The 25,106-nt window shown below is 40.8% G+C and overlaps 1 protein-coding gene across 2 annotated transcripts in view; it reads right to left on the bottom strand.

The window, feature by feature from the left end:
- The window catches only part of MON2 (MON2 homolog, regulator of endosome-to-Golgi trafficking), a 230,655-nt gene that overhangs the window by 51,879 nt on the left and 153,670 nt on the right, over positions 1 to 25,106 (bottom strand). Inside the window, exons 28-31 of one of the 2 annotated variants that reach the window (XM_073620251.1) lie at positions 21,153 to 21,170; positions 20,734 to 20,862; positions 9,817 to 10,007; positions 2,729 to 2,789 (exon numbers count right to left, since the gene is read on the bottom strand). In XM_073620251.1, coding sequence (XP_073476352.1) covers positions 2,729 to 2,789; positions 9,817 to 10,007; positions 20,734 to 20,862; positions 21,153 to 21,170 — 399 coding nt within the window. The remainder of the gene's footprint in view (positions 1 to 2,728; positions 2,790 to 9,816; positions 10,008 to 20,733; positions 20,863 to 21,152; positions 21,171 to 25,106) is intronic. The other variant, XM_073620252.1, reaches the window with a different exon arrangement.

The following is a 25,106-nucleotide window of genomic DNA, read 5'->3' as shown; positions in this document are numbered from 1 at the left end:
AATTGTAGAAAAGACACAGCCTGTGTGTATATGGTTTGGACACTAGATGGCCAAAAAGCGCTACAGCCAGAGTAAATTTACTCAATAAATGTTTATTTAACAACTTTCCTCACCATGACACACTCTTAAGAATGTCGTTGTAAGGCCTTAGCTTTTGTTACAAGCTTAAATTAAAAAAAAAATAAAAAAAAACTTTAGAACCAAAAAGTGCATTCAAAATTGAATGTGTAGGCCAGGGATCTTCAAACTACGGCCCTCCAGCTGTTGCAGAACTACACATCCCATGAGGCATTATAAAACTGTGACATGCACAGACATGACTAGGCATGATGGGCTTTGTAGTTCCTGAACAACTGGAGGGCCGTCGTTTAAAGACCCCTGGTGTAGGCACAGGTAAACATCTATTCACAAGCATATTTATAGGTGAATTTATGGTTTTCTCTACTTTCTACTAAGATCACAATAGAATACTTAGAGTGGATATTTCCATCAACCACGGAGTTGTCTACCTACTCCCAGAATGTGGGCTTCAGAAGGAAGGTGCAATGGTCAGAAAGCGGTCAGTTTGCCATTGTTATAAACTGGTTTTGGATTAAAGGGTAAGTTCACCTTTTGTAACAGGTTACAAATCCACCGGCCTCTGAACCTCCCCGGCTCCCCAATGTGACAGGTGGCAGGCAATCCTCTTCCCTGGCTTGCTGTCATACTCTGCAAAGAACATGGCTGAGTGGGAATCCGTCCACCTGGGCCGGCCACGTCACTCATTCACAGAGTTCAGTCAATAGAAAACTACAAGGTCTGGCAGCCATTATGGCTGTTGGCTTGAAATTCTCAATGAACTACCATGGCGTGGTTGAGCGCTGTGGTAGTTCATCAATGCTTCCTGCTAGTGTGTAACTGATTGGCCGTACAATGTACGGGCAGACAGCTTACACACAGAGTCTACAAGAGACCTGCATTACATCCATGATCTGCTGATCTTGGGTGCATTGCTTTCCAGGCTCCCAAAAAACAAAATAAATGCAGATTTTTTTACCTTCAAAAAGATGTGCATTTCTTTTTTTTTTTAAGAAGGTGAACTTATCACCTTAAGTTCATTAAGGTAGTCTGAAGTTGCATTTTTATGCATTTATACTCAAGTTGAATGTTTTCAAGCACAAGGCTCTTAAAAAGAAAAAAAAAACTTAAGCCATTAAACATATTGTGAAGAAGCAGAGTTAGCATCACCACAAAAACTAGCTAACTGTCCCCCTGTTCAGCTCTATGAGTTACCACTGCTATGAGAAATTGTGACCAGTGCTAGTGTGTATAAGCCCCATATTGTAAGACATGTAACCAGAGCCAGTCACATAATTAGTACAGCAAGCTCCTGGCAAGCTCCTCAGTTTTATTTTTTCAGCCCGCTGGGTTGAACGAAAAAAGCAAAACTGCCTGTATCTACCAAGTATTAGCGTGAGCCTGTCCCAAGACTATCCTCATTAACATAAAATACAAGAAGCCCAGCATGTACTCAACACTTTGCTAGGACAGACAATGATCACATTTAGTTACAATTGAAAATTGAAGACCTGCCTGCACAGTACACTGAAGACCTGCCTGCACAGTACACTGAAGACCTGCCTGCACAGTACACTGAAGACCTGCCTGCACAGTACACTGAAGACCTGCCTGCACAGTACACTGAAGACCTGCCTGCACAGTACACTGAAGACCTGCCTGCACAGTACACTGAAGACCTGCCTGCACAGTACACTGAAGACCTGCCTGCACAGTACACTGAAGACCTGCCTGCACAGTACACTGAAGACCTGCCTGCACAGTACACTGAAGACCTGCCTGCACAGTACACTGAAGACCTGCCTGCACAGTACACTGAAGACCTGCCTGCACAGTACAATGAAGACCTGCCTGCACAGTACAATGAAGACCTGCCTGCACAGTACAATGAAGACCTGCCTGCACAGTACAATGAAGACCTGCCTACAAAGTACAGACAGGGTTAATTAAGGCAAACGAAGTTGCCCACCCCCCAAAAAGAAATACCTAGGATTCTTTTCTTGCTGAAGGGTCCATCTAAAAAGGTAAGCTGCAATTTAATTTTTTTTAAATTATGTGTGACTAGGGACATGTAACAAAAATAAAGTAGGTTTTATCCCAATTTAGCTGCAAAGGTGGAAATACACTTTAAGACCAATTAAATTACATTGACTTAAATCATCAATAGGTAAAATCCAAAAGGCTGCATAACATTTTGGACTAGCCCAACAAAATGTGACGAGAAAAAAAAAGCAAACCCAACAACTTTTCTCCCAAACACACGACTCTGCACTTGTCAAGTGAATGAAAGGGAATTGTTAACATGCAGAATAGCTAAATATATAAAGGTATGTAAAACATACCCTGGATTTGCCTTCAGGTGATTTCAAGCAAGTAAACCATTTGGGAGTATGAACTGTCACTTCCGTGCTCAGTATTTATGCTTTGAACAATGTCGATAATAAATCTGTCTGAACATTTGGTTAGGAGCAGTAATCCACTGTCGATTGGCTTATAGTTATCACAAGTGACAGCTTAATTCACTGAAGATCTATATTTGCTTGTGAATATTTCTATGAGCTTGCTCAAGTTACTAGCAACAGAATATTGACGTTCGCCTCGCCTCCCCCCCCCCCCCCCCCACCTCACACAGATGGCATTACAAAGGGAGCTCTCTTCTTCCTCCACTCACCTCTACATCAATACTCTCATTTCTTTGAAACTCTTCAATTGAAAGATTATCTGGAGGTGAGCTAGAGAGAAAAAAAAAAGAAGAAAAAACAGCATTACTCTGGTGGTAGTTCCAGGAAGTAAAGTGATGCTGTGTGTGGAATAACATTTCAAAGTTATATAAAAAAAAAAATAATCAGCCATTTACTTAGAAAAGAAATAATTACATTTGCATCTGACCCTTTGTGCCAACATCATTTCACACGCCCTAATTTACCTTTTTGGTAGATAACCTTTACTAGTTCCTACACAAGATGTTTTCCTCCCTATCACAATTCACAATCAGTGAAAAAGGGGAAGTCCATTAGCAAAGGCTTGCTAACGTATTCCAACCTTTACAGTTCCTATGAAATGATCAGGTTCTTCAGAAAGAACACTGACCATCCTACAGAAATCCAAAGTTTTACACAATTAAACCGCCAAGTTGTGCATCTTGTTTTTTCAGATGCTCTAAAAGCTGGAATCCTGTAGTGTAAAATGCAAGTCCTAAAGCAGCACATTTTCCAACTGCTAAAGTATCGTTCTATATAAATGTGTGTCCATATGCCACAAACATTCATGTCTAGAAGATCTGCAGACAACCACAGCAGCAGGCTTTATTCCGGACAACTGAAAAAGGTTAACATAAAGCAATTTGCGCAATCACCCTACTCCCTAATTAGTAGCAAGCATATAGCAATCAGTGATTCCACAAAACCCTTGTATAATATCAATATATAAAGCAGTGGTGTCCTCAAGCACCATGCATTGACCAAAAGTGAATGAAAAATGGCCAAACAAAAAATCTTCTGTGGTGCAATATGCACAGAATCTTCTGTGATAATATTGATGATGACCGTCCTCCTTCCACAATAACACACACTTCACTCAGTGATATGTGGGTCTGCTCACCTCTGTATTGGACCTCAAAGCTTCCTAAGAGGTTAAAATAACGTCATCTAAATATGGGCACACCATTCAGATCTATCTTCAGTAATTGCTCCTCCAACAGACATCTTTCACAACTCACAATCATAGAAATGACATAAAATAGAAGGGGAGACCAATAGTGCTCTCTGTATATGATTTATTTGAATAAAAAAAGGGATAAAAACTTACCGCCGATGCTGTCATCACGCTATATTCCTGGGAACTGGTGGTGAGCCAGAGTATCTTTAAGTGATATTTAATATATATATATATATATATATATATATATATATATATATATATATATATATATATATGAAGTGAGTGTGTTTCTAACCTTTTTATAGAAATAAATAGTATACAGAGAGCACTATTAATCTTCCTTTTTATTTTATGCCACTCCTATGATTGTGAGTTGTGGGTTCTGACCTCTTAGAAAGCTTTGAGGTCCAAAACAGAACTGAGCAGACCCACATATCACTGGGTGAAGTGTGTGTTATTGTCTAAGGAGGAGGGTCATCATCAATATTATCACAGAAGTTTCTGGCACATTGCACCACAGAAGATTTTTTTTGTTTGGACTTTTTTCTATTATTTACTTTTGGTTAACGTCTGTTGGAAGAGCAATTACTAAAGATAGATTGAATGGTGTGCCCATATATGGATAAAGCTGTTTGAACCTCTTAGGAAGCTTTAAGGTCCAATACAGAAGTGAGCCGACCCACATATCACTGAAGATTCTGGCACCACAGAAGATTTCTTGTTTGGACTATTTTATTATTTACTTTTGCCCCTTGCATGGTGTGAGAGAACACTTAGAGAGGAGTTCCGCCTCCCCAGCAAAAAATTAACAAATACTACTACTACACATACTGTAGCTGCTGGCTTTTAATATTAGGACTTACCTGTCCTGCAATCCAGCAATGTCAGCACCCAAGCCCATGTTTCCATTGGCCACCATTCGTAGTAAGGGAACCTGGCAGTGAAGCCTTTTGGCTTCACAGACGGTTCCCTACTGTGCACGTGCGAAGTGCGCTGCGCTTTCTGAATGGCCCGGCGGCGGGGGGCCGAACTTCCGAGTGACCTTGCTGTGGTGAGATCTCTCAGAAGTGGGTACTGGTATCTGTCAAAAACAGGTACCCACTCCCCCCCCGAAAGGTGCCAAATGTGGCACTGGAGTGGAACTCCGCTTTAAGTGTTTTCCCACTACATTTTGTGAGCGTTTATATTAATGTATACACTCTGTATTATGCATATTTCATCTTATTACATGTGAATATATAGTGCCACATCAGATGTATAGTTATGCATATAATATATTTTGGGTAGAAATGCACTGCTTAATATATTGATTTTATTCTGAACAACGACAGGTTACCGGCCTGAAAATTCCATACAATCTGACAGCCCAAAAACCTACCCTAGCCAATGGAGATCCGTTATGACAAAAGTAGTAAATTACTTTTACATAACTAAAGGTAGGTTATTCTTAGATGCTAATCCCCAAGGGCAGTAACCCAAAGCGACCAATCAAAATTCACTTTGCTGAAGTCAGACCAATATAAGAGGTCTTCAGATTAATTGCTATGAGTAACTGCACCTAATTATAGGACTGCTTGGGACAAATATGTTATATTAAATGGATTATTAAAAATAACATTCTTATGTGCACTTGACTGAATATAAATATATCACAATATCATATTTGGAGCTAATCCGACCAAATTAACAAGAATAATGAGCACGATGTATTCTAGCCATACATTTGTATAAAAAAAAAAAAAACACAACACAACAGTAGTACACATTCAATGATCATCAGTGGCCCGTTAGGATGTTGGAGGCAAAAGACAGTAACCAGCAGCCATCTACTGATGTCTTGTTTTTATGAGTAGACATTTTCCCCCATCAGGAGCACTATAACCCAATTACTGCACAGCTTGTACTCATTACAAACAGCTTTATCCGCAGACAGACAATCTCTTATTTGCTTGGCAATTTTTCAATCAACTTGCTTAAGTTACCAGCAATAGATATTTGATATTTGTCTCCTCGCCCCCACTTCTCACATATTACACAGAGAGAAATTCTGCAGATCACATTATTGATTTATGACAAGTAAGGGATTAAAGACCGGCATAGAAGAATTTACATGATTTGGACTGGATTCCTACCAAAATGGGGGACATATTTGAGCACTGTTCCATTTGTATCACTTGCAAGCCTCAATGCCAGAGGCGTTGCTATTTTTGACTTGACAAAAGAGAATTTTCATTTTTGTGCTGCTATTTAACTGTCTATAAATGCCAGTGTTTGAATGTGTGCTGCAATGAGACTCATGCATAAAAGTGTCCGAAGAAGATCTGTTCCTGTTGCTCATAGCAACCAGTCTTGTTGTGCATCGCACTGGAAACATGAAAGGCAACATCAAAGTACAATGAACTAGTACAGTAACCTCAAAAACTTAAAGCAGAACAATGAACAACACTTTATTTTGTCATTTTGGATAGAGTAAGGGAGGGTTAGAACACCTGTTGGTTTATTTTTTGCCATCTGTGCCCCATTTATGTTAATTTCCTGTCCCAGGAAACAGGAAGTGAGAAAAAGCAGGAAAACAGGAAATTCCTGCAAATTAATGGAAACCCTTGGGTACCCCTCCCAGGTTACTAAAACCAGTGTTCCCATTGGAAGACTTTCCCTCTATTGTTTTTCTGGGGACAACCCAAAATTTGTGATTTTCTATTACTTTCACTTTCAATGATAATGTTAAACAGGACAAATAGAGAGAATGAATCTACCCAACGAGGACACAGACAGCAATAAGAATGGAATATGTGTTCTAATCTCTCTCCACTCTATCCAAAACTAAAGGAAACATTGAAATAATTTTTTCTTAACCACTTCCCGACTGGTGCACGCCCATGTACGTCAGCAGAATAGCACGGCTGGGCAAATGGGCTTACCTGTAAGTCCCAGTTGAATTCCCCGCCGTGCCATTGCGTGCGCGCCGGGCGGGAGCTCCGTGAGTCAGGTTGTGGGTCCCACGGACTCGATCGCCGCGGGGATACCCACGATTGCCTCACAGAGAGGATGAACGGAGAGATGCTGATGTAAACAAGCATCTCCCCATTCTGCCTAGTGACAGGCTCACTGATCTCTGCTCCCTGTCATCGGGAGCAGAGATCAGTGATGTGCCACAGCTAGCCCATCCCCCCTACAGTTAGAAATCTCTCTCTCTAGTACTGACTTAACCCCTTCACTGCCAGTGTCATTTACACAGGAATCAGTGCATTTTTATAGCACTGATTGCTGTATAAATGACAATGGTCCCAAAAATGTGTCAAAAATGTGTCCGCCATAATGTCGCAGTCACAATAAAAATCGCTGATCGCCGCCATTACTAGTAAAAAAAAAAATTATTAATAAAAATGCCATAAAACTATCCCCTATTTTGTAAACGCTATAACTTTTGCGCAAACCAATCAATAATCGCTTATTGCGATTTTTTTTTAACAAAAATATGTAGAAGAATATGTATCGGCCTAAACGGAGGAAAAAAAATGTTTTTAAATTATTTTTTGGGGATATTTATTATAGCAAAAAGTAAAAAATAATGTGTTTTTTTCAAAATTGTCGCTATTTTTTGGTTTATAGCGCAAAAAATAAAAACCGCAGAGGTGATCAAATACCACCAAAAGAGAGCTCTATTTGTGGGAAAAAAGGACGTCAATTTTGTTTGGGAGCCACGTCGCACGACCGCGCAATTGTCAGTTAAAGTGACGCAGTGCCGAATCGCAAAAAGTGCTCTGGTCAGGAAGAGGGTAAATTCTTCCGGGGCTGAAGCGGTTTAAAGTAAAACGTTGCAGTCCATTGAGTTTTTGTTTCAGCCTCTGAATAAGATCGCAAAATATGTCTTGGCAATGATACCCCCTGTGTTAAAACATAAATGTCAAACCTGTTGTTATGAAAAATGTTAAAAATGATCAGTGAGTACTTCCTTTACACATTTTTCTATAACTATTTCTGTTGTTAAGGGGGCATTTAATGCATGGCTCAATTAGTGACAATGCTACAATTCTGTGCGGCAGTCAGAAAGCACATTGCTTATGTTTACCCACAGGAAATGGCATCACAAGCAATGAAACTAATTCATTTTAGCTGTATTTCCTGAAACAATAAAATGCAGAAAGTGGTCCAGCTTTCATAGAAATAGGCTTATTTATTTGGTAATGCAAAGAATGGAAATAACAACAAAAAAAATAAAAAATAAAAATAATAAAGTAGCCAATCTCAACTTACTTTCCTAAAGTCCATCTCCTTGAAAAAGAAAAATGCTCCCTTGCCCTGGGGCTGCCCCTGCACATCAAGAATTAAATGCTCTCTTAGGTCTTGGGGGCTGTAAAAAGTGGTTTTACTGTACCAAATTCTCTGCTCTTCTCTACTCCCCTATGCTCCCCTGCTGGACTGGACTGCTTGGCATCCTCGCGTTAACGAAGGGCTATGGGTTTTGCATTGTACTTAATGACATCAAATGACCTGCGACTGCTTGAGCATAGTTAAAAAGAGGCAGCAGGGACAAGTCTTAAGGGAGCCTTCAGGAGTGGAGAATCAAGTAGATTCCCCTCTCGATCTAATCAGGCATTTAACCCCTGCAGTGTGGGGCCAGTTTCACTGTTAGGGAACATTTTTCCTTTCCCTGGTGTTCAGCCTAAAGTCTGATCAAAAGAAGATGAATTCCAGTTGGTTGTTATGGGTTACTGAATGTGACTATTTATCTTACTGCATTACCTTAAAATGCCTATAAGTTCACCTTTCAAAAGTTCAAAAAAAAAAAAAAAAATTATAAATGCAAATTTTTTTTGCAGGTAAAAAAAATGTACATTTATTATTATTATTTTTTTTTTTTTAGAGGCCCGGAAAGCATTGCACCAGCAATCAGTAGAATGCGGGTGCCATGCAGGACTCCTACAGACTGTCAGTGTAAGCTGTCTGCCCATACATCTTACAGGCAGGCAACTTCACACTGACAGGAAAAATCAATTAACTACCACAGTGCTTAACAACTGCGTGGTAGTTCACTGAGAACTACAAGCCGATAGCCACAAAGGGTGTCGGTACTTGCAGTTGATTCACAGAACTCTGTGAATGAACTTCTCCCTGTACTGCTGTCACACAGAGGGCTTGGATCACAGAGTCACTGTGGGAGCATGTTCCCAAAGATACATTTATCATTTAAAGGCATACTTCATATTATTTTGGGATTCATTAGAAGGTAGAACTTTAAATAGCAATAAATGAATAAAAGTACAATAAATGAATAAAATGATAGTCACTTAAAGTGAACCGTATACTGATATACAAAATCCTTTAAAGTGGTGGTAAAGGGTTTTTTTTTGTAAAATAACAAATATGTTATACTTACTTGCTCTGTGCAATTGTATTGCACAATGCAAAACTGAACCTCATCTTCTAGGGTCCCTGGCTGGTGCTGTAGGATCCTCCTCTCCTGCGTGCACCACCATAGTGAGCTGCTTGCTATGGGGGTGCATGTGAGGGCTCACTCCCGAGCCGGGCTATGTTCGTCCATAGACACACATAGCGTGGCTCTGTCCCGCCCTCACTCCATCTCCACAGAATTTGATTGACAGCAGCAGGAACCAATGTTTCCCCCTGCTGCATCTGTGTCCTGTGAGGAGAGAGAAAAACCAGCGCTGATGCAGACGGGGACAGTGCTGGTTTGAGATAGGACATGAGGTGAGGGGGCGTTGGCTACATTAGTTTCCATTTTTAAGGATTTTACTTTTATTTCAACCCAGTAATCCTGTCATTAGCACACTTCCTGGAGAAATACCACCACTATCCATTGAGCAGCAAAATGACTGGTTGGACAGAGAAGCAAAATGATTGCTAGATGGTAGCTGATTACAAAACATATAACTGTTTCTGTGCGCAAATTACAATATGAGAGTAGGGTATACATATTCGGATATCAGAGTACTGAAATTTGACAATGGTTCATGTTATATTTAGTACTGTAGCAAAAACAAGGGCACTTTTCACATCCAATGGGAAGCCTAATGGTACTGATTCATGTAAAAGGTATTGGTAATATCGGTCAACAAAACATTCATTTCTTCATACCTTTTTGTAAATAAAAAGTCCTCAAAGGTGTTGGCAAGTTCTGGCCACATGCTGTCAAATTTCCCAGAGGAAGCATGCTGCCGTGCAACAGGTAACCCAACTGAGAGCACTTTAAGTAAGGATGATACAGCCAGCTTCCATGTGCTTTCTGAAGGACAGGCATATTTCAGGCTCAATGGCACCCGCAAAGTCTGGGAAAATTACAAAAATACAGACATCACACTTGTATCATATTCAGACATTTCTGGAAAAAAAAGTGCAGATTTCAGATATGCAGAAGAGTTACTTTGGCACAACAGTTTAACATTCAACATTGATTGAACAAAGAAACAAGAAAGCTATTTAATGTTCAAAACACATTTTAGCCTCAACCACATAAGGCCTCATGTACACTGCTGCTGGTAAACGGACGTTTAGGAGCAGTTGGGAGTTTTTTTCAACTGCTACTGAACTCTCCTCTATGTTATCTTAACAGGACATGTACACAGGGTCGTTTATAGTAGTTTCTAGGCAGTTGAGTTTAGAGGCATTTTTTGGAACGCAAAAAAAAATTTAGAAGCTGAGTTTACAGACATTTCAAGCGCCAAACGCTTCTATAGGCGGCTAAATGCGGTAACTCACATTTAGCCGCATTTCTTTCACAGGCGTTTTTCAGTTTTGGCTATTTTGACAAAAAAAAAAAAAAAAAAAGCTTCTAAACGCAAACACGGCAAAACACCACTAAACACGGCATGCAAATGTGGCAAAACGGACGTTTTAAATGTGGGTTACTATCTGTCAAGTTAAATCGTTCAGGATTGTTTGTAAAAACGTCCCGTGTACATGAAGCCTTAGGGTTCACTACACTGACTACAATCAGGCATGCTAAATTGTCTCTAGTGACATCTTGTGGCCAAAAAGCAGAAACAATTTAATTAAATTTGTTATGAATACAGTCCTGCTATATTTTAGACTGACCTTTCTCAACCTTTTTAACATCGAGGAACCCTTGAAATAACTTTTTGACTTCAGGGAAGCCCTGATAATATTTTTAATTTTAGAGGTCATGTTAAATTATGGTGACGGTCAGTGGGACAATGCTTCTTACATTTGTGATCACTGGAAAGAATGCCCCCTTATAGATAGGTAAAAAGATCACTGGTGTCAGTGGTTACTCATCTGAGAAGCAGAAATCTCTTAAAGCTCAAGGAACCCCTAGCAACTTCTGAATGAACCCTAGTTGAGAAAACCTGTTTTGGACTGTGAAAACAAATCTGTGTTATCTAAGCACACCAAAAATATTTGATCATCTTTCTCATACTGCCATTATTACTGCATTTTGACTGAGGAAGTACCAGTATTCTGCTTCTGATCCTTTAGTTCAATCCAACAAAAACACACAAGGACAGACTACCATGCTGTGTCTGGATTCACAAAGTACTCAGGTAGACTTCAGTAGGTGTAACTCCAGTCAGAACAATTTTCTCTCTGTTGAAATGACATTCTGGTTTTGGTAAAGAGCCAGCTTCATAAAAAAAAAAAATCATAGTCTCTAATGGAAACATCTCACCCCCAGATCCCAGGTTCAGCTGAGCAATCTGGTCCTGATCAAGCAGAGAAGATTTAACTTGATCCTGGAAAATGTTCTACATTTTTTTTTTGTAAATAACAGTTTTTAGTAAATATTTTTCAATACAAGAAACAGGAAAAAGGTATACAGCTCACCGTATAGCAAAGCTCATAGAAAGAGAACAATGGAGATGTTAATGAGATTTAACAGTTATCCATAGACAAACCAGGCTATGGGGACGCTCAAGTGCCAATAATCACTAGCACATATGATCTATGCAAATAATAAGCCAAAGTAGCCGGCAATTCGGTATAGAACCTCTAAAGTTGACACAAGATTGTGGAGGATACCTTCATATTAACTAACATAATTGGCTTAAACATCTCTCTACTCTTGTATTAGTCTTTCGAGCTTGGGGCGTGGAGAGAGGCGGATCTGCTCCTCTTCTTCTTTATTCCTTTTCTCCTAGCTTTCTTTGGCCTCCTGTATAGCTGCACTGATGTCTATCCTCTGTGTTCTTCAAGCGTGCAGTCAGCAGTTCCAAATATTCCACAACCCTAATTCTAGCATATAATGCTGCCTGAGAGGGTGGCATTTTCTGTTTCCTAATTGAGGGCAATGAGGCATTTAGCCACCGTGAGTATATGCTTTAATAACTTCTTGTGCAGTTTTGAAAGAGTTTGAGGGGAAAGGTCCAGCAAGAACAATTTAGGAGTAAAAGGGAGTGTGGAATCAAAAAGGAAGCATCTGATGGACAGATTTTTCAGAAAGGTTTAATTTGGGGGCAACTCCAAAAAATATAAACAAAGGAGCCCTTAGCTCATAGGCAACACCAACACCGATCACTAGCGTCATGGTGTATAGTATGCAGGAGTTCTGGGGTTAGATACCAAAAATATAATATTTTATTGAAATTTTCCTTATACAAAGTGCAAAGTCCACCTGTGACCAAATGACTTGCCAGGTTTCTGTGGACAGTTCTTCCCCTCAAATTTTCTCCCACTTCAACATATACAGTAGGTGTTTTCCCAGCGTCTGCATGGGATATGCGTTCAAAAGTTTGTATATGTCTAATATTAATTTCTCTAAATACTTTCATCCTTTAAAGTGTAAATCCAAGCTGGACTGAAAATACAGCAGTTCCGGTTAGACTCAACTCTGATTTCACATTCAAGCCCTCAAGTCTCCGGACATACAGTTTACATACTCTTCCTTGGGCAATGCCTAGAAGATGTAAGCCTATATTACCAGCAGTTTCTAAATTGTGTCATGTTACAACCAAAAAATGTAAATGTATTTCATTGGGATTTTATGTGATAGACCAACACAAATAACACACATAATTGTGACGTGGAATGAAAATAATAAACGGTTTTCAATTTTTTTTACAAATAAATGTGAAAAGTGTGGCATGCATTTGTATTCAGCCCCCCTGTGTCATTACTTTGAAGAACCACCTTTCACAGCTGCAAGTCTTTTTTGGGGATGTCTCTACCAGCTTTGCACATCTAGAGTGACATTTTTGTCCATTCTCTTTTGCAAAATAGCTCAATCTCTGTCAGATTGGATGGAGAGCGTCTGTGAACAGCAATTTCCAAGTCTTGCCACAGATTCTCAAATGGATTTAGGTCTACACTTTGACTGGGCCATTCTAACACATGAATATGCTTTGATCAAAAACATTCCATTGTAGCTCTGTATGTTTAAGGTTGTTGTCCTGCTGGAAGGTGAACCTCTGCCCCAATCTCAAGTCTTTTGCAGAATCTAACAGGTTTTCATCTAAGATTGCCCTGTATTTGGCATCTTCCCATCAACTCTGACCAGCTTTCTTATACCTGCTGAAGAAAAACATCCCCACAACATGATGCTGCCATCACCATGTTTCACGGTGGGGATGATGTGTTTAGGGTGATGTGCACTGTTCGTTTTTTGCCACACACAGAGTTTTGCTTCACATAACAGCTACATTTATACTGAGATTAAATTACACACAGGTGGAGTCTACTAACTAGGTGACTTCTGCAGGAAATTGGTTCCAGTAGATTTTAGTTAGGGGTATCGGAGGAAAGGGGCTGATGTCACACAAACATGTGGCCCCACTGCACTCGGCTTTTTGCACTGGAAGCACGCCCCCAGCACAGTGATTGGGATCTCACCGAGAGCCCCGTTCTAACGATCAGGACCCAGGACGTCCAATTCCGGGTCACCTGATCGCTGTGATAGCCTCTGATGGGCTACCACAGTGATCAGTTACTGTGAAGCTCGCCCCCGTGATTTCTGTCTCTATGAATGAACGCAGAAGATACATCACTCGCTGTCCTTACAGAGATAGGAAAATATTATTATTATTATTATTATTAATAAAATATATATATATATTTTTTTTTAAAGTAACTAGATCAAAGTTTGATCTCAGTCAGTGTCAGGGTTAGTGTTTGTGTCAAGGTCAAAGGTCAAGGTCAGTATTTTTTGGACAGGATTTTTTTTTAAAATTAGTATCAGTTAGCGTTGGTGTGTGTTTTAGGCAGGATAAAAAAATGCGCACTATTGTTTCTGGGCTGTACTAAAAGTACAAACAACAACTAACATAAACATATGTGGTATCGCTGCGATCGCCAGGAGTGGGAGTATTTTCTTTGGGTTGTTCGTTGGTGGAAGGCTATGGTAGCAGCAAGAAATATACAGTTAAAATTTTAAAAAAAGTATTTTTTTTTTTACCATTTTGGGCCAGTTTTCTTTTTATAATAAAAAATTAAATAAATCAGGCGATATCCGTTACCTATTACCAGCAAATAAAAGCCCAATTTGTCCTGGAAAAAACACGGTATAATCCACCTGGATGCACAAAGTACTTGTGATGATATGTACGGTTTTACTAACACAGGTCAAAGTTGCAAAATTGGGCTTAGGCACAGATTTGTTTTACATTTAGGCACGAAGGGGTTAGGAGTGGCATTCTTCCCACAGGCCACCAATTAAGGAGCATTCTTCCCACTAACCACGCTAAAGTGCCCTGAGCTATTGGAATAGTAATTATTGCTAGGGATTCCTTAAGACCGGAAAGTTATATCAAGGGTTCCTCCATGCTAAAAAAGAAAAAAAATAGGATTTTTATAACAGCTTACCTGTAAAATCCTTTTTTTGGAGTACATCATGGGACACGGAACCAAAGTATTAACTTAATGGGTAAATAGGCACCTTCGGGTGATGGACACTGGTATACCCAATACAGTAAGTTCACTCCCTATATAACCCCTCCTCCTTCCAGGAGTACCTCAGTTTTTGTAGCAAAGCAATATACCTAAACACCAAAAGAGGGGAGGGACCTCTGAGTCCCATGATGTACTCCAAGAAAAGGATTTTACAGGTAACCTGTTATAAAAATCCTATTTTCTTTATCGTACATCATGGGACACAGAGCCAAAGTATTAACTTAATGGGACGTCCCATAGCAATGCTATTTGAGGGGAGGGAGAAACAACCAGTAGGGCACCCCCAGACTTGAGGACTTGCAGCACACTGCGCCCGAAGGAAATATCCTCATACCTCCTTACATCCACTTGATAGAATTTGGTGAATGTATGTACTGAAGACCAAGTTGCGCCTTGCAGATCTGAACCATGGAGGCCTGGTGACACACTGCCCAAGAAACACTAACCAACCTGGTAGAGTGCGCTTTGACTTGAAAAGGGGGGATTTTACCCCTTAAATCATAAGTCTGAATTATCACTTGCCGAATCCACTTAGCGACAGTGGATTTCGACACTGCCTGTCCTTTCTTAGGACCCTCTGGCAGAATAAATAAGTCTTTCGAATCTGAGCAGTTGTCTTTAAATAGACGTTCACTGCTCTCACTACATCAAGACAATGTAGTGACTTCTCTTCTCTAGAACATGGTTTTGGAAAAAGCGATGGCAGGACAATATCTTGGTTCAGGTGAAAATCTGAGACCACTTTTGGCAAAAAGCCTGGACGAGGGCGTAACACCACTCTGTCCTCATGAATAATCAAATATGGCTCTTTACGAGAAAGAACAGCCAATTCCGAAACCCTCCTTGCTGAGGATATAGCAACCAAGAACACCAGCTTCCTTGTCAGAAGGACTAAGGGAATATGCTTCATCGGTTCAAATGGCTGCTTTTGTAACACTGACAAAATTAAGTTCAAGTCCCAAGAGTATAAAGGTGATCTAACTGGCGGATTAATCCCCATCACCCCTTGCATAAAACCCCAGACTAAAGAATGTGACGCAAGCGGTCTCTGAAATAAGACCGATAAAGCTGAGACTTGGCCCCCTTAATAGTACTTAATGCCAACTTCATCTCTACCCCTAATTGTAGAAAGGCAAAAATTCTGCCTATGATATACCTCCGAGGGTGGCAAATCTTGGATTCGCACCAGGAACATAAGCCCTCCAGATTCTATAATATATAGTTCTGGAAGCTGGCTTCCTTGCAATAATCAAAGTAGAGATAACTGACCCGGAAAGCCCACGTTTCTTGAGTAAGGGCAAATGATTCATGTAGCATTTAGGGTGTGCTTAGCAGAGAAAACTCCTCCTCCCCTCCTGAAGAAAAGAAATCAGAAAGTAACTGAAGAAATGTAAAAAAAAAAAAAAATCAAAACAAGTAAATATGAAACGTCTATTTGCTAATGCTAGCAGCATGAGAATTAAGGCTCCATGCACACCAGCTTTTTTTTTTAAGCTAAACAATATGTTGGAAAAAACGCTAGATAAAAAATGCTGGTAATAGCTTTTTATAGTAGCATTTTAGGAGCGTTCGCGTTTTTGCAGTAGGGGGGGTGCTAAAAAATGCTATTTGGTAGCACTTAGGAGCGTTTAGCAGCCTTTCTGCTGGAAAAAACGCTCCAAGAAACTGTACAAAAGCTATTTTTATTTTTTTCTCTGCTCCTAGACGCTGAAGTTCAAAAAGCGCTAATAGCCTTTAGTAGTGTGCATGGACATAACACTATATAGCTTCTAGGAGCTTAAAAAAATGCTAGTGTGCATGGTGCCTAAAAAAAAAATAATAATAATAAAAAGAAAAATCAATGTTCATTGGGAAAGTGAAGTTTCACTTTAGGCTCCCTTCACACCTGAGCGATCTGGATTGCAGGTGGAATCGCCACGATTCTGCCAGCGATTGCGGAAATGCGTGCAGTGCATTTTTGATGCCATTATTTCTTAATGGCACGCCAAACGCGGTGTGATTTTGCTGCGATTGTCGAATGACAAATCACACTACAATTGCGGCAAAAATCGCATGAATTTCTTTGGAGTGTTTTTAGAGCGGAGAGGGGCCCATTCAAATAAATGGTGCTGCCGCAAAAATGCTTCACTAAAAAAACAAAACAAAAAATCTTAAAAAAAAAAAAAAAGAAGAAGAGCTGCAGCAGTTGTCACTGCAGATCGCACAGGTTTGAATGGGGCATCAAGGGTAGAACTGTAACTGTTCCAGCTCCTGTCTCCAATCCCCTCCATTTACACCTCTCCCAATTTTCCTCCTCTCTGTGACAGCGGAAGGGAGATCTTCTCCCCGCAACTGCGGTCACAATTTAAAAACCGTACAGCTGTGCTGGGCACTTCGCCCACACAGGCACTTCATTCATTCACAGAGTAATGTGAATGAACTACAAGTACCATCATCCACCACGGCTAATGGCTTTTAGTTCCCAATGAACTGCGAGAGTGCTGGTGAGCGTCCTCATAGTTCATTGATTCTTATATTGTAAAGCACTGTGCACACTGTTGGCGCTATATAAATCTTATATTACAATTATAATAATCAAACAATTCTTCCTGGAATTCAGTATCACTTTGCCTGTATCAGAGGTAGGGGCAGACAGTGTACTGAGAGCCTGCAGGATCCTGGCATTGCACCAGTGATCTGCTGATTGCGGGTGCCATGCTTTACAGGCTCCAGTGTCGACTTGACCATCCGCACTAGATCTCTTATGGAGTTGATTTTTGCCTGAGGCAAGAACACCTTTTTCTGGGCTGTATCTATGATCAGGCCCAAATACTCTAGCTTTTTTTAGGCGTTTTAAGGAAGACTTCTCTAGGTTTAGAATCCAACCCAGACCTTCCAGGTAACTGGTTGTAATGTGTACACTTTGCTCCAAATGAGCCACCAATTGGTCTATTAGCAATAGATCGTCTAGGTACGCTAAGACTGTTATGCCCTTAACCTGGCTAGAGGTGGGGCTAGCACTTTTGTGAACACTCGGGGTGTTGTAGCTAGCCCGAAGGGAAAAGCTATAAACTGAAAATGCTGCTGTTCTACTTCGAACAGCAGAAACCTTTGGTGAGCGGGAAATATAGGGACATGCAGATGTGCATCCCTGATGTCGATAGACGCCAGAAGTTCTCCTCCATGTAGGATAGAAACTACTGACCTGATCGACTCCATGCGAAAGGAGCAGATCTTCAGGAACTGATTTAGATTTCTTAGATCTAGAATGTGTCCGATATCTCCATTCGGGTTTGGTACCCTAAAGAGGTTTGAATAAAACCCCAAACCTTGCTCCTCTGTGGGGATCTGTACGATTACCCCCTGAGCCAGTAATCTGTCTAATACCCGAAACATAGATTGCTTTTTCCCTGGATCTTTGGGAACGTTTGATCTTAGAAATCGAGATGGTGGAAACTCCCAAAACTCTAGTTTGTATCCTAGAGACACCGTGGAGAGGACCCATCTCTCCTGAATCTCCTCTTTCCAGACTTCTGAGTATTGCAGAAGTCTTCCCCCCACTCTGGCAAGCGGGGGGGCCTCTTCATGAGGCTTTAGGATTCCGTTTTGCAGATTTCCGGCCCCAGGTCTTCTTCTGTGCCTGGGCCTGACCCTGAGGTTTTCCTCTAGAGTCTGATGGTGGAGGCCGTCGCCACTGCCTAGAGGCGGATGCCCCTGGCGCAGGGGAAAGAGTCTGTCTAAATAAAAGGACGTTTATACTTTCTTTTGACTGGCAAAAGAGTGCTCTTCCCACTAGAAATCGTTTGGATGTATTTGTCCAAATCCTCCCCAAATAGTCGATCCCCATGAAAAGGGAAACTAGTCAGAAGCGTTTTGCAAGGTGCTTCGGCTGACCAATTTTTTAACCACAGGGTCCTACGCATGTGTACTAGCACAAGCGCAAGGCGGGCCGCCTGGTGAATAGAGTCTTTCATGGCGTCTATGGCAAAACATAGCACCTTTGATAGTTCGGCCAAATCGTGGGCCTGGTGTGCAGGGACCTCTTTAAGGGCCTGTCTAAACTGGTCCCTTAGGGACTGACAGATGCCTATTGCCGCAACTGCACGCTGAGTAACTGCACCTGCCAAAGAAAAAGGATTTTAACAGAAACTCCAACCTTTTATCAGTTGGATCTTTAAGCATTTGTGCATTGTCTACTGGACAAGTTAGACTATTATTCACGCTGGAAATCGCAGCCCCAACTGCTGGTACTTTCCATCTTTTGGTGAATTTCTCCTCCATGGGATAGAGTGTTGTAAATCTATTTGGAGGGGGAAAATGTTTATTTGGGTGATCCCATTGAGTATAAATATGCTTTTCTAATAATGCATGTACAGGAAACGCTTGAAAGAGGCACGAACCATCTCTGTAAGAGATGGTATCAGCAATTTCTCAGATTGTGAGGCTGAAAAAAGTTCATCTACTGTTGTTTCCTCCGCAGGAGTAATCGGTTTTCCTTTCTTCCTGATCACCTGAGGGTAACACCTCATCCTCTACCCACTGTTCCCTTGTTAAGGGGTCTGAAGTGGGGAAGGGGGATCTAACACGCTTTCTATCCTTTTGGACAGAGTATGGGATTAAAGTCGCTAATCTTCCCTCTAGGCCCTGCAGGGCGGAGGAAAATGCATCTTCAGTCACTTATACAGAGGCTGGGATGTGAGAAGCAGTTGCACCACCAATTGGTCCCAATGACTCACCCTGACTTGCCATATCTGGTATCTCAGGCGAGGATGACAGTGGAAACATGACTGGAGTTCCCAGTGCCTGGGGGTGGAACTTTTGGTACCTTTGGGGTGTCTTTTTTGGGAGCCATAGTGCTGAGCACAAAAAACACAGAGGCACTAAGTAAATGCACAAATCGCTGAGCAAAATAGTCTAGCAAAAGACAATGTTAATAAAGTTCAGCTTTAGAGTTGTTATCAATGTTATTTCCTGTACTGGAAATGCCTGCATCAACCTTACGTGCCCCCAGCACTCTTGTCCTGTGTGTCCGACTCCAGCCTTAGCTGTGTGTCTCTGTCCCCAGCGCCTGCGCCATGTGCTCCTCGTGTACTTATGTCCTGCACACGGCGCTGCGCCCTTAAGCCACGCCCCCTCCATCAATCACACACGTCCTCCCCTCTGTTATAATTAGCCTTATTCCGTACACGCGCGGACGGCATCTGATACGCTCTGTGAGTGAAAGGGGAGGTAAGGGAGGGCTGAGGGTGGGAAATTCAAAAAAACTTCTATGGGGAAAGGAGAAAAAAACCCAATAATGAAAGCTGCTGTCGCCGCCGCACCCCCCGAGGGGGGGGGGGAAATACAACTACAATTGTATCTCCCTTTCCCCAGGGGGGGAAAGTTCTGGATGATGAATCCCCCTGGCTTGCTGAGACCACACACGTGCTGTTTTAGCTGGGACTGAGCTGACTGTGAAGCAACGTACTAAGGTATGCATTTACCCCCTCTAGTGGAGACTTTAGGCATGACAAAATTTTACTTATATAAAAAAAGGTGGACTTTTTACAGTTCCTAGGCTTCTCCCCTTACCTTTTCCTCGCTGCAGGATACTGCTATTTAAACAGACAGATCTAAACTTCTCCCGTCACGGTGGGCTGCGTTAGTGAACCTTCAAAGACCGGGTCCCTATTATAAGGGTTCCACTCCTTTGAACCTGTATAGCACCCCTCAGGAGCAACTTTAGGTAAAGTAGCATGACCAAAAAGAGTCTTGGGTCCTGGGGTCCAGCCCTCAAAGAGAGGCGTTACAGGCAAAACCTCGTTCTTCTATGCAAGGCCCGGGTAACATCCACCCTGGCCTCAGTGGCTTGGATGGATCCGGTCTGTGGAGGCTATTTAAATCCAGCATGGATCCCTCCAGTGGAGCTCCTCAGAGCACATTTTCACTCGTGACCAACACCTAGACACTGGCGAAAAAACGGAGGTACTCCTGGAAGGAGGAGGGGTTATATAGGGAGTGAACTTCCTGTATTGGGTATACCAGTGTCCATCACCTGAAGGTGCCTATATACCCATTAAGTTAATACTTTGGCTCTGTGTCCCATGATGTACGATAAAGAAAAGCTACTCTAAACTGACATGAACAAAATGATTTGTTCATACTATTGCCTTTAAGTTCATAATACACTGAATATACCTTAATAACATTCTGCAGAACCTTCTCATTGACTACAGCTTTATGACAAGCAGTTTTCTGGTACAGGTCCACTACAACTTCTAAAGATTTCTCAGCAAAAGGAACATAATTTAAGGCGACCCATTCTGCCTAAAACAAAAACAGAAAAAAAAAAAAATCACTATTTATACATGGAATGACAAGATGAGTTAGAGCAATATAAATGTTCATGTTTTTGCATGCATAAAGATTCAGTGCAACAAGTGATCATGACATGAAAGGGAAAGCGGAAGCACTTTGCATGCTTATAATAAGAAAGGAAAAATCAACCATATAGGTCAACACTATTGACAGTCTTCCAGTGTACAGGTGCAATGTTAACCATTGTATTTTTTTTTTTTTTTTCAGGAGAGGGCAATTTTTAAGGAAATGTCACTCACCGGTGCAAAAAGTTGAATCTATTTGTGATTCCATTTTTGGTGCAGAATAAACAGAATGAGAGAAGTTAATTCAGATTCACAGACATACACAGGTTAATTGTAGTTGAGAGCTCTGTGTAAACACACTAAATCAAACTGGTACTAATATCAATCATTTGAAATAAAATAAATACCAATAATGAACTGATTTCCTTATAGGGAATTTCCTAATTTCAGGAATTCTGAATTACAAATCAAGCTTAATTTGTCAAACAATGGCTGATGTTCAAGTGAGGTTTGATAAGTGCAAAATTTTATTTTTTCTTGAATGATTGGAAAATCACTTAAGGAACTGAGACTTCAGACATGCATATTACATATGATAATTAAAGAATAATTCCACCAAACACAGAATTTCCAGCATAAAATGCCTAATTACCACAGTTCCATTTTGAAAAGAGAGCAGCAGGCAGTACATGTTTAATGCCATCTTGTCCTCTTCTTCTGTTCAGTTTATTTTTTCATATGATTCAGTGGAGATAAAACCTCACACTGGGCCTCATTTGTCAGGATCTTTGATGAGAACTGTTTATAGTGCCCCAAAGTAACTAATCAGATCAAGTCTACACTGGGAAATGACAGCTGGGAATTTAAGGATGGAATATGACTGTCTACTGAAACAATTTCACAGCAAGACAGTTGGTACACATGCTATTCCATCAAAGTGAACCTATGAGCAACTTAAATGGCCTGCCTAATGCACCACTTTCTATTACATTTGTTAGCAAGAAAAGCTACAATATCTCTGATCCTTCAGTTGGTTACTAAGGACTTGACTTTTTTTTTTTTTTAATTCAAGGCTAAAATTCACCTACCTGTTATCCTCCTATCCATTAAGACTCCATGGCCAATAACCAAAAAAGGTAAATTTCAGTGCTGGAGAGTCTGAATTTGCAAACAAGGTACAATTTAAATTAGTGCGCTTGCCTGTGTCCAGGGTCGTTCACTCTCATGTTATCACTGTACGAGTGATTAAATGCGAATAGCCATGATTAGCTGCGGGAGCCAGCGGCCTTCCATTGCTTTTAATAGGGCTGTTTCCAACTGCTAATCCCCGGGAACCTACCATTGAGCATTTGCCCTTGCATGGGCATAATTAATTTCAAATGAATATTTGATAACCTAGTTGTTATGAATACGTAGTAACTTCTTTGTACTCATCTACTTTGTCTAAGAATAAACTTTATAATTTTGAGCCATGCGTTAGATCACGCGCCTTCCAACTCTCTTTTCACTCGGCCTTCTTCAGACCCCCCTGGTCAGTTTAGGCAGCGGGACACATATGATCTTCCTATACTACCCATCATTCAAAATTACTACCACTTTACATCAATACCGCCTGCACGAGCGCAGGAGAAATACTTTTTCTGTTCATATCTATCAATAGCGACATTTTTATATTTAGTTACTTTCAGAAAATCATTGTTATGTTTCCGAATTCATATTTATTGATAAGCAATTTTGCTTAGGATAGAGAGACTGTAAGAAAGAAACTAAGGGCAGTGTCCAATATTACTGGTATTGTGCCGTTCATTCTTTTTATAAACACAAATGGAATCCGCATTCTGTTTTATAGAATGGTGTTCTACTATAAGTTGTCCCAGTCCTTCTCTAGTCACCAATTATGAAATAAACACAGTTCTTAAAGAACATTTTAGTAAATGAGGCTCACCGTGTAAAAAGAAATTAGGAGGCATGATGATACTGCATGCTGTACAAAAAGAATCATTAAGGGCTCGTTTACAATTTCTTCAAAACGCGGCATTGAACACACTTTTTTTAAAGTACTCTGAATGCCAATTAAAGCACCTGTCACTAAATAAAATGGTTACCTTGCAGTCCTGTTTACACTGTTGTGTTTGCTTTGCCTCACTTCAAAAAGTATACCCCATGTTGCTTTCTTGGTGCTTCTAAGTGTCTCCAAAGCCTTCAAAGAAGTCTATGACCACGCTTGCTTACAGCACCCGCAGCTTTTGAGGGGTTTTTCTGCAGCATTGTTTTGGAGTTATTGCAAGAATGAGATATCCCAGGATACACTGGGAAACCAACAAGCGAACCAGAAAGATGTGATAAGCAGTCACTTTTGGTTCATGTGTAAATATTCTGGAAGTGTCTGGTGCAGACGTCACATCTGGTGTGCAGCGTGGAGCAGCAGGAAGGTGAGCGGGGTCTGGACTTGGGTGGAGCAACTAGCAGACGGCACACGTGGTGTGCAACATGGGAACACTATAGCAGAAGGTAAACAGGATTGGACAGTGAGGACTCAGCTGGGAAGCAGGAGAAACTAGCAGATGTCACACATGGTGGGAGCAATATAGCAGGAGGTGAGCAGGGAGAGAGAGGAGGATCAGAAAACCTAAAGATCAGCATCGCTGGGGCTTACTATTGAGTAGGGGATCAGCAGAGCAGGGGGTTACTACTGAGTAGAGCTGTAAGATTAACCGTTAAAAAATTGCGATCTCGATTTAAAACCCCTCTCACAATCTCTATGCAGAATTTCCCGATTTCATTCATGCAACAAGTGTAGAGAGTTCTCTGCTCACTGAGCTGTCAAAAGAAAAAAACCGGTACAGTAGTCTGCCAAGTTTTATACAACATTGTTTGTGCTGGTAGATAACTATAAACCTTGTAACATTTCGTTCTTGGATCAAAGGGATGAACTTTTGTGTGTAAATAAGGGAAGTTTAACCACTTAAAGACTAAACCCTTTCTTGAAACTTGTTTTTTAGTTAAAATCAGTTCTTTGCTAGAAAATGACTTGGAACCCCCAAAATTATAATATATATATATATATATATATATATATATATATACACACACACATACACACACACACACACACTTTTTTTTTTTTTTTTTTTCAGAGAATAAAATGGTGATTGTTTATTTTATCACCCACTGTATTTGTGCAGCGGTTTTGCTAACGCAATTTTATTGGGAAAAAATACACTTCAATGAATTAAAAAAAAAACAAAAAACTAAACAGTAAAATTAGCCCAAATTTTTTGTATAATGTGAAAGATGATGTTACGCCACGAGAATCGTGATCTTTATAGTAAGCAAAAAAAATTGTGATTCTAATTTTAGCCAGAATCATGCAGCTCTACTACTGAGTAGGGGATAAGCAGACTTGGGGATTACTACTGAGTGGGGGATTGGCAGAGTTAGGGTTTACTACTCAGTGGGAGATTGGCAGAGTTGGGGGTTACAAGGATCAGCAGAGCTGGGGTTACTACTGAGTAGGGGATAAGCAGAGTTGGGGGTTACTACTGAGTAGGGGATAAGCAGAGTTGGGGGTTACTACTGAGTGGGGGGGGGATCAGCAGAACTGGGGGTTATTACTAAGTGGGGGATCAGCAAAATTGGGGGTACTGCTGGGCAAGGGATCTACTGAATAAGGGTACTCATAAGCTGAGGATCTGCTGAATGAGGGTACTAATAAGCTGGGGACCTGCTTAATGGGGACACTAATGAGCTGGTGATCTGCTGGAGTTCTACTGGGCCTATTAAAAAAAAAAGGAAAATCAACACACAGGGCATTTGCAAAAGCTTCACAGAAGCATTAAAAACACATAAAAAAGCATGTTGAGGAAGTAGGTGCTTTAATATGTGTTAAAGTCCAAGAAAGTGTAAACGAGCCCTAAAAGAAAAAAGCACAGGTGCAACAGGGGTCAAGCCACTGGCATTACTCTGTCTGAAGAGCACAAGTAAAGGTGTATGCTTTACCAGATCCAAGTGTGCATGGAATTCCTAGAAATTGGGTGGAATCATTCTTTATTTCTCAGCAATTGTTTTACAAGGCAGAATTATTGTTTGTGGCTTCTGGACAGGACATTAGCTGTAAGTAACCAAACCCAACTTAAAGTGTGAGAACAAAAAAGCCATGGTGAAAGGTGATGGATCAAAGAAAATCAA

Source organism: Aquarana catesbeiana, linkage group LG03 (genome assembly GCF_042186555.1).
Source record: "Aquarana catesbeiana isolate 2022-GZ linkage group LG03, ASM4218655v1, whole genome shotgun sequence".
NCBI lineage: Eukaryota > Metazoa > Chordata > Amphibia > Anura > Ranidae > Aquarana > Aquarana catesbeiana.
Note: the sequence above shows the minus strand (reverse complement) of the source record. Positions and strands in the feature narration are given on the sequence as shown.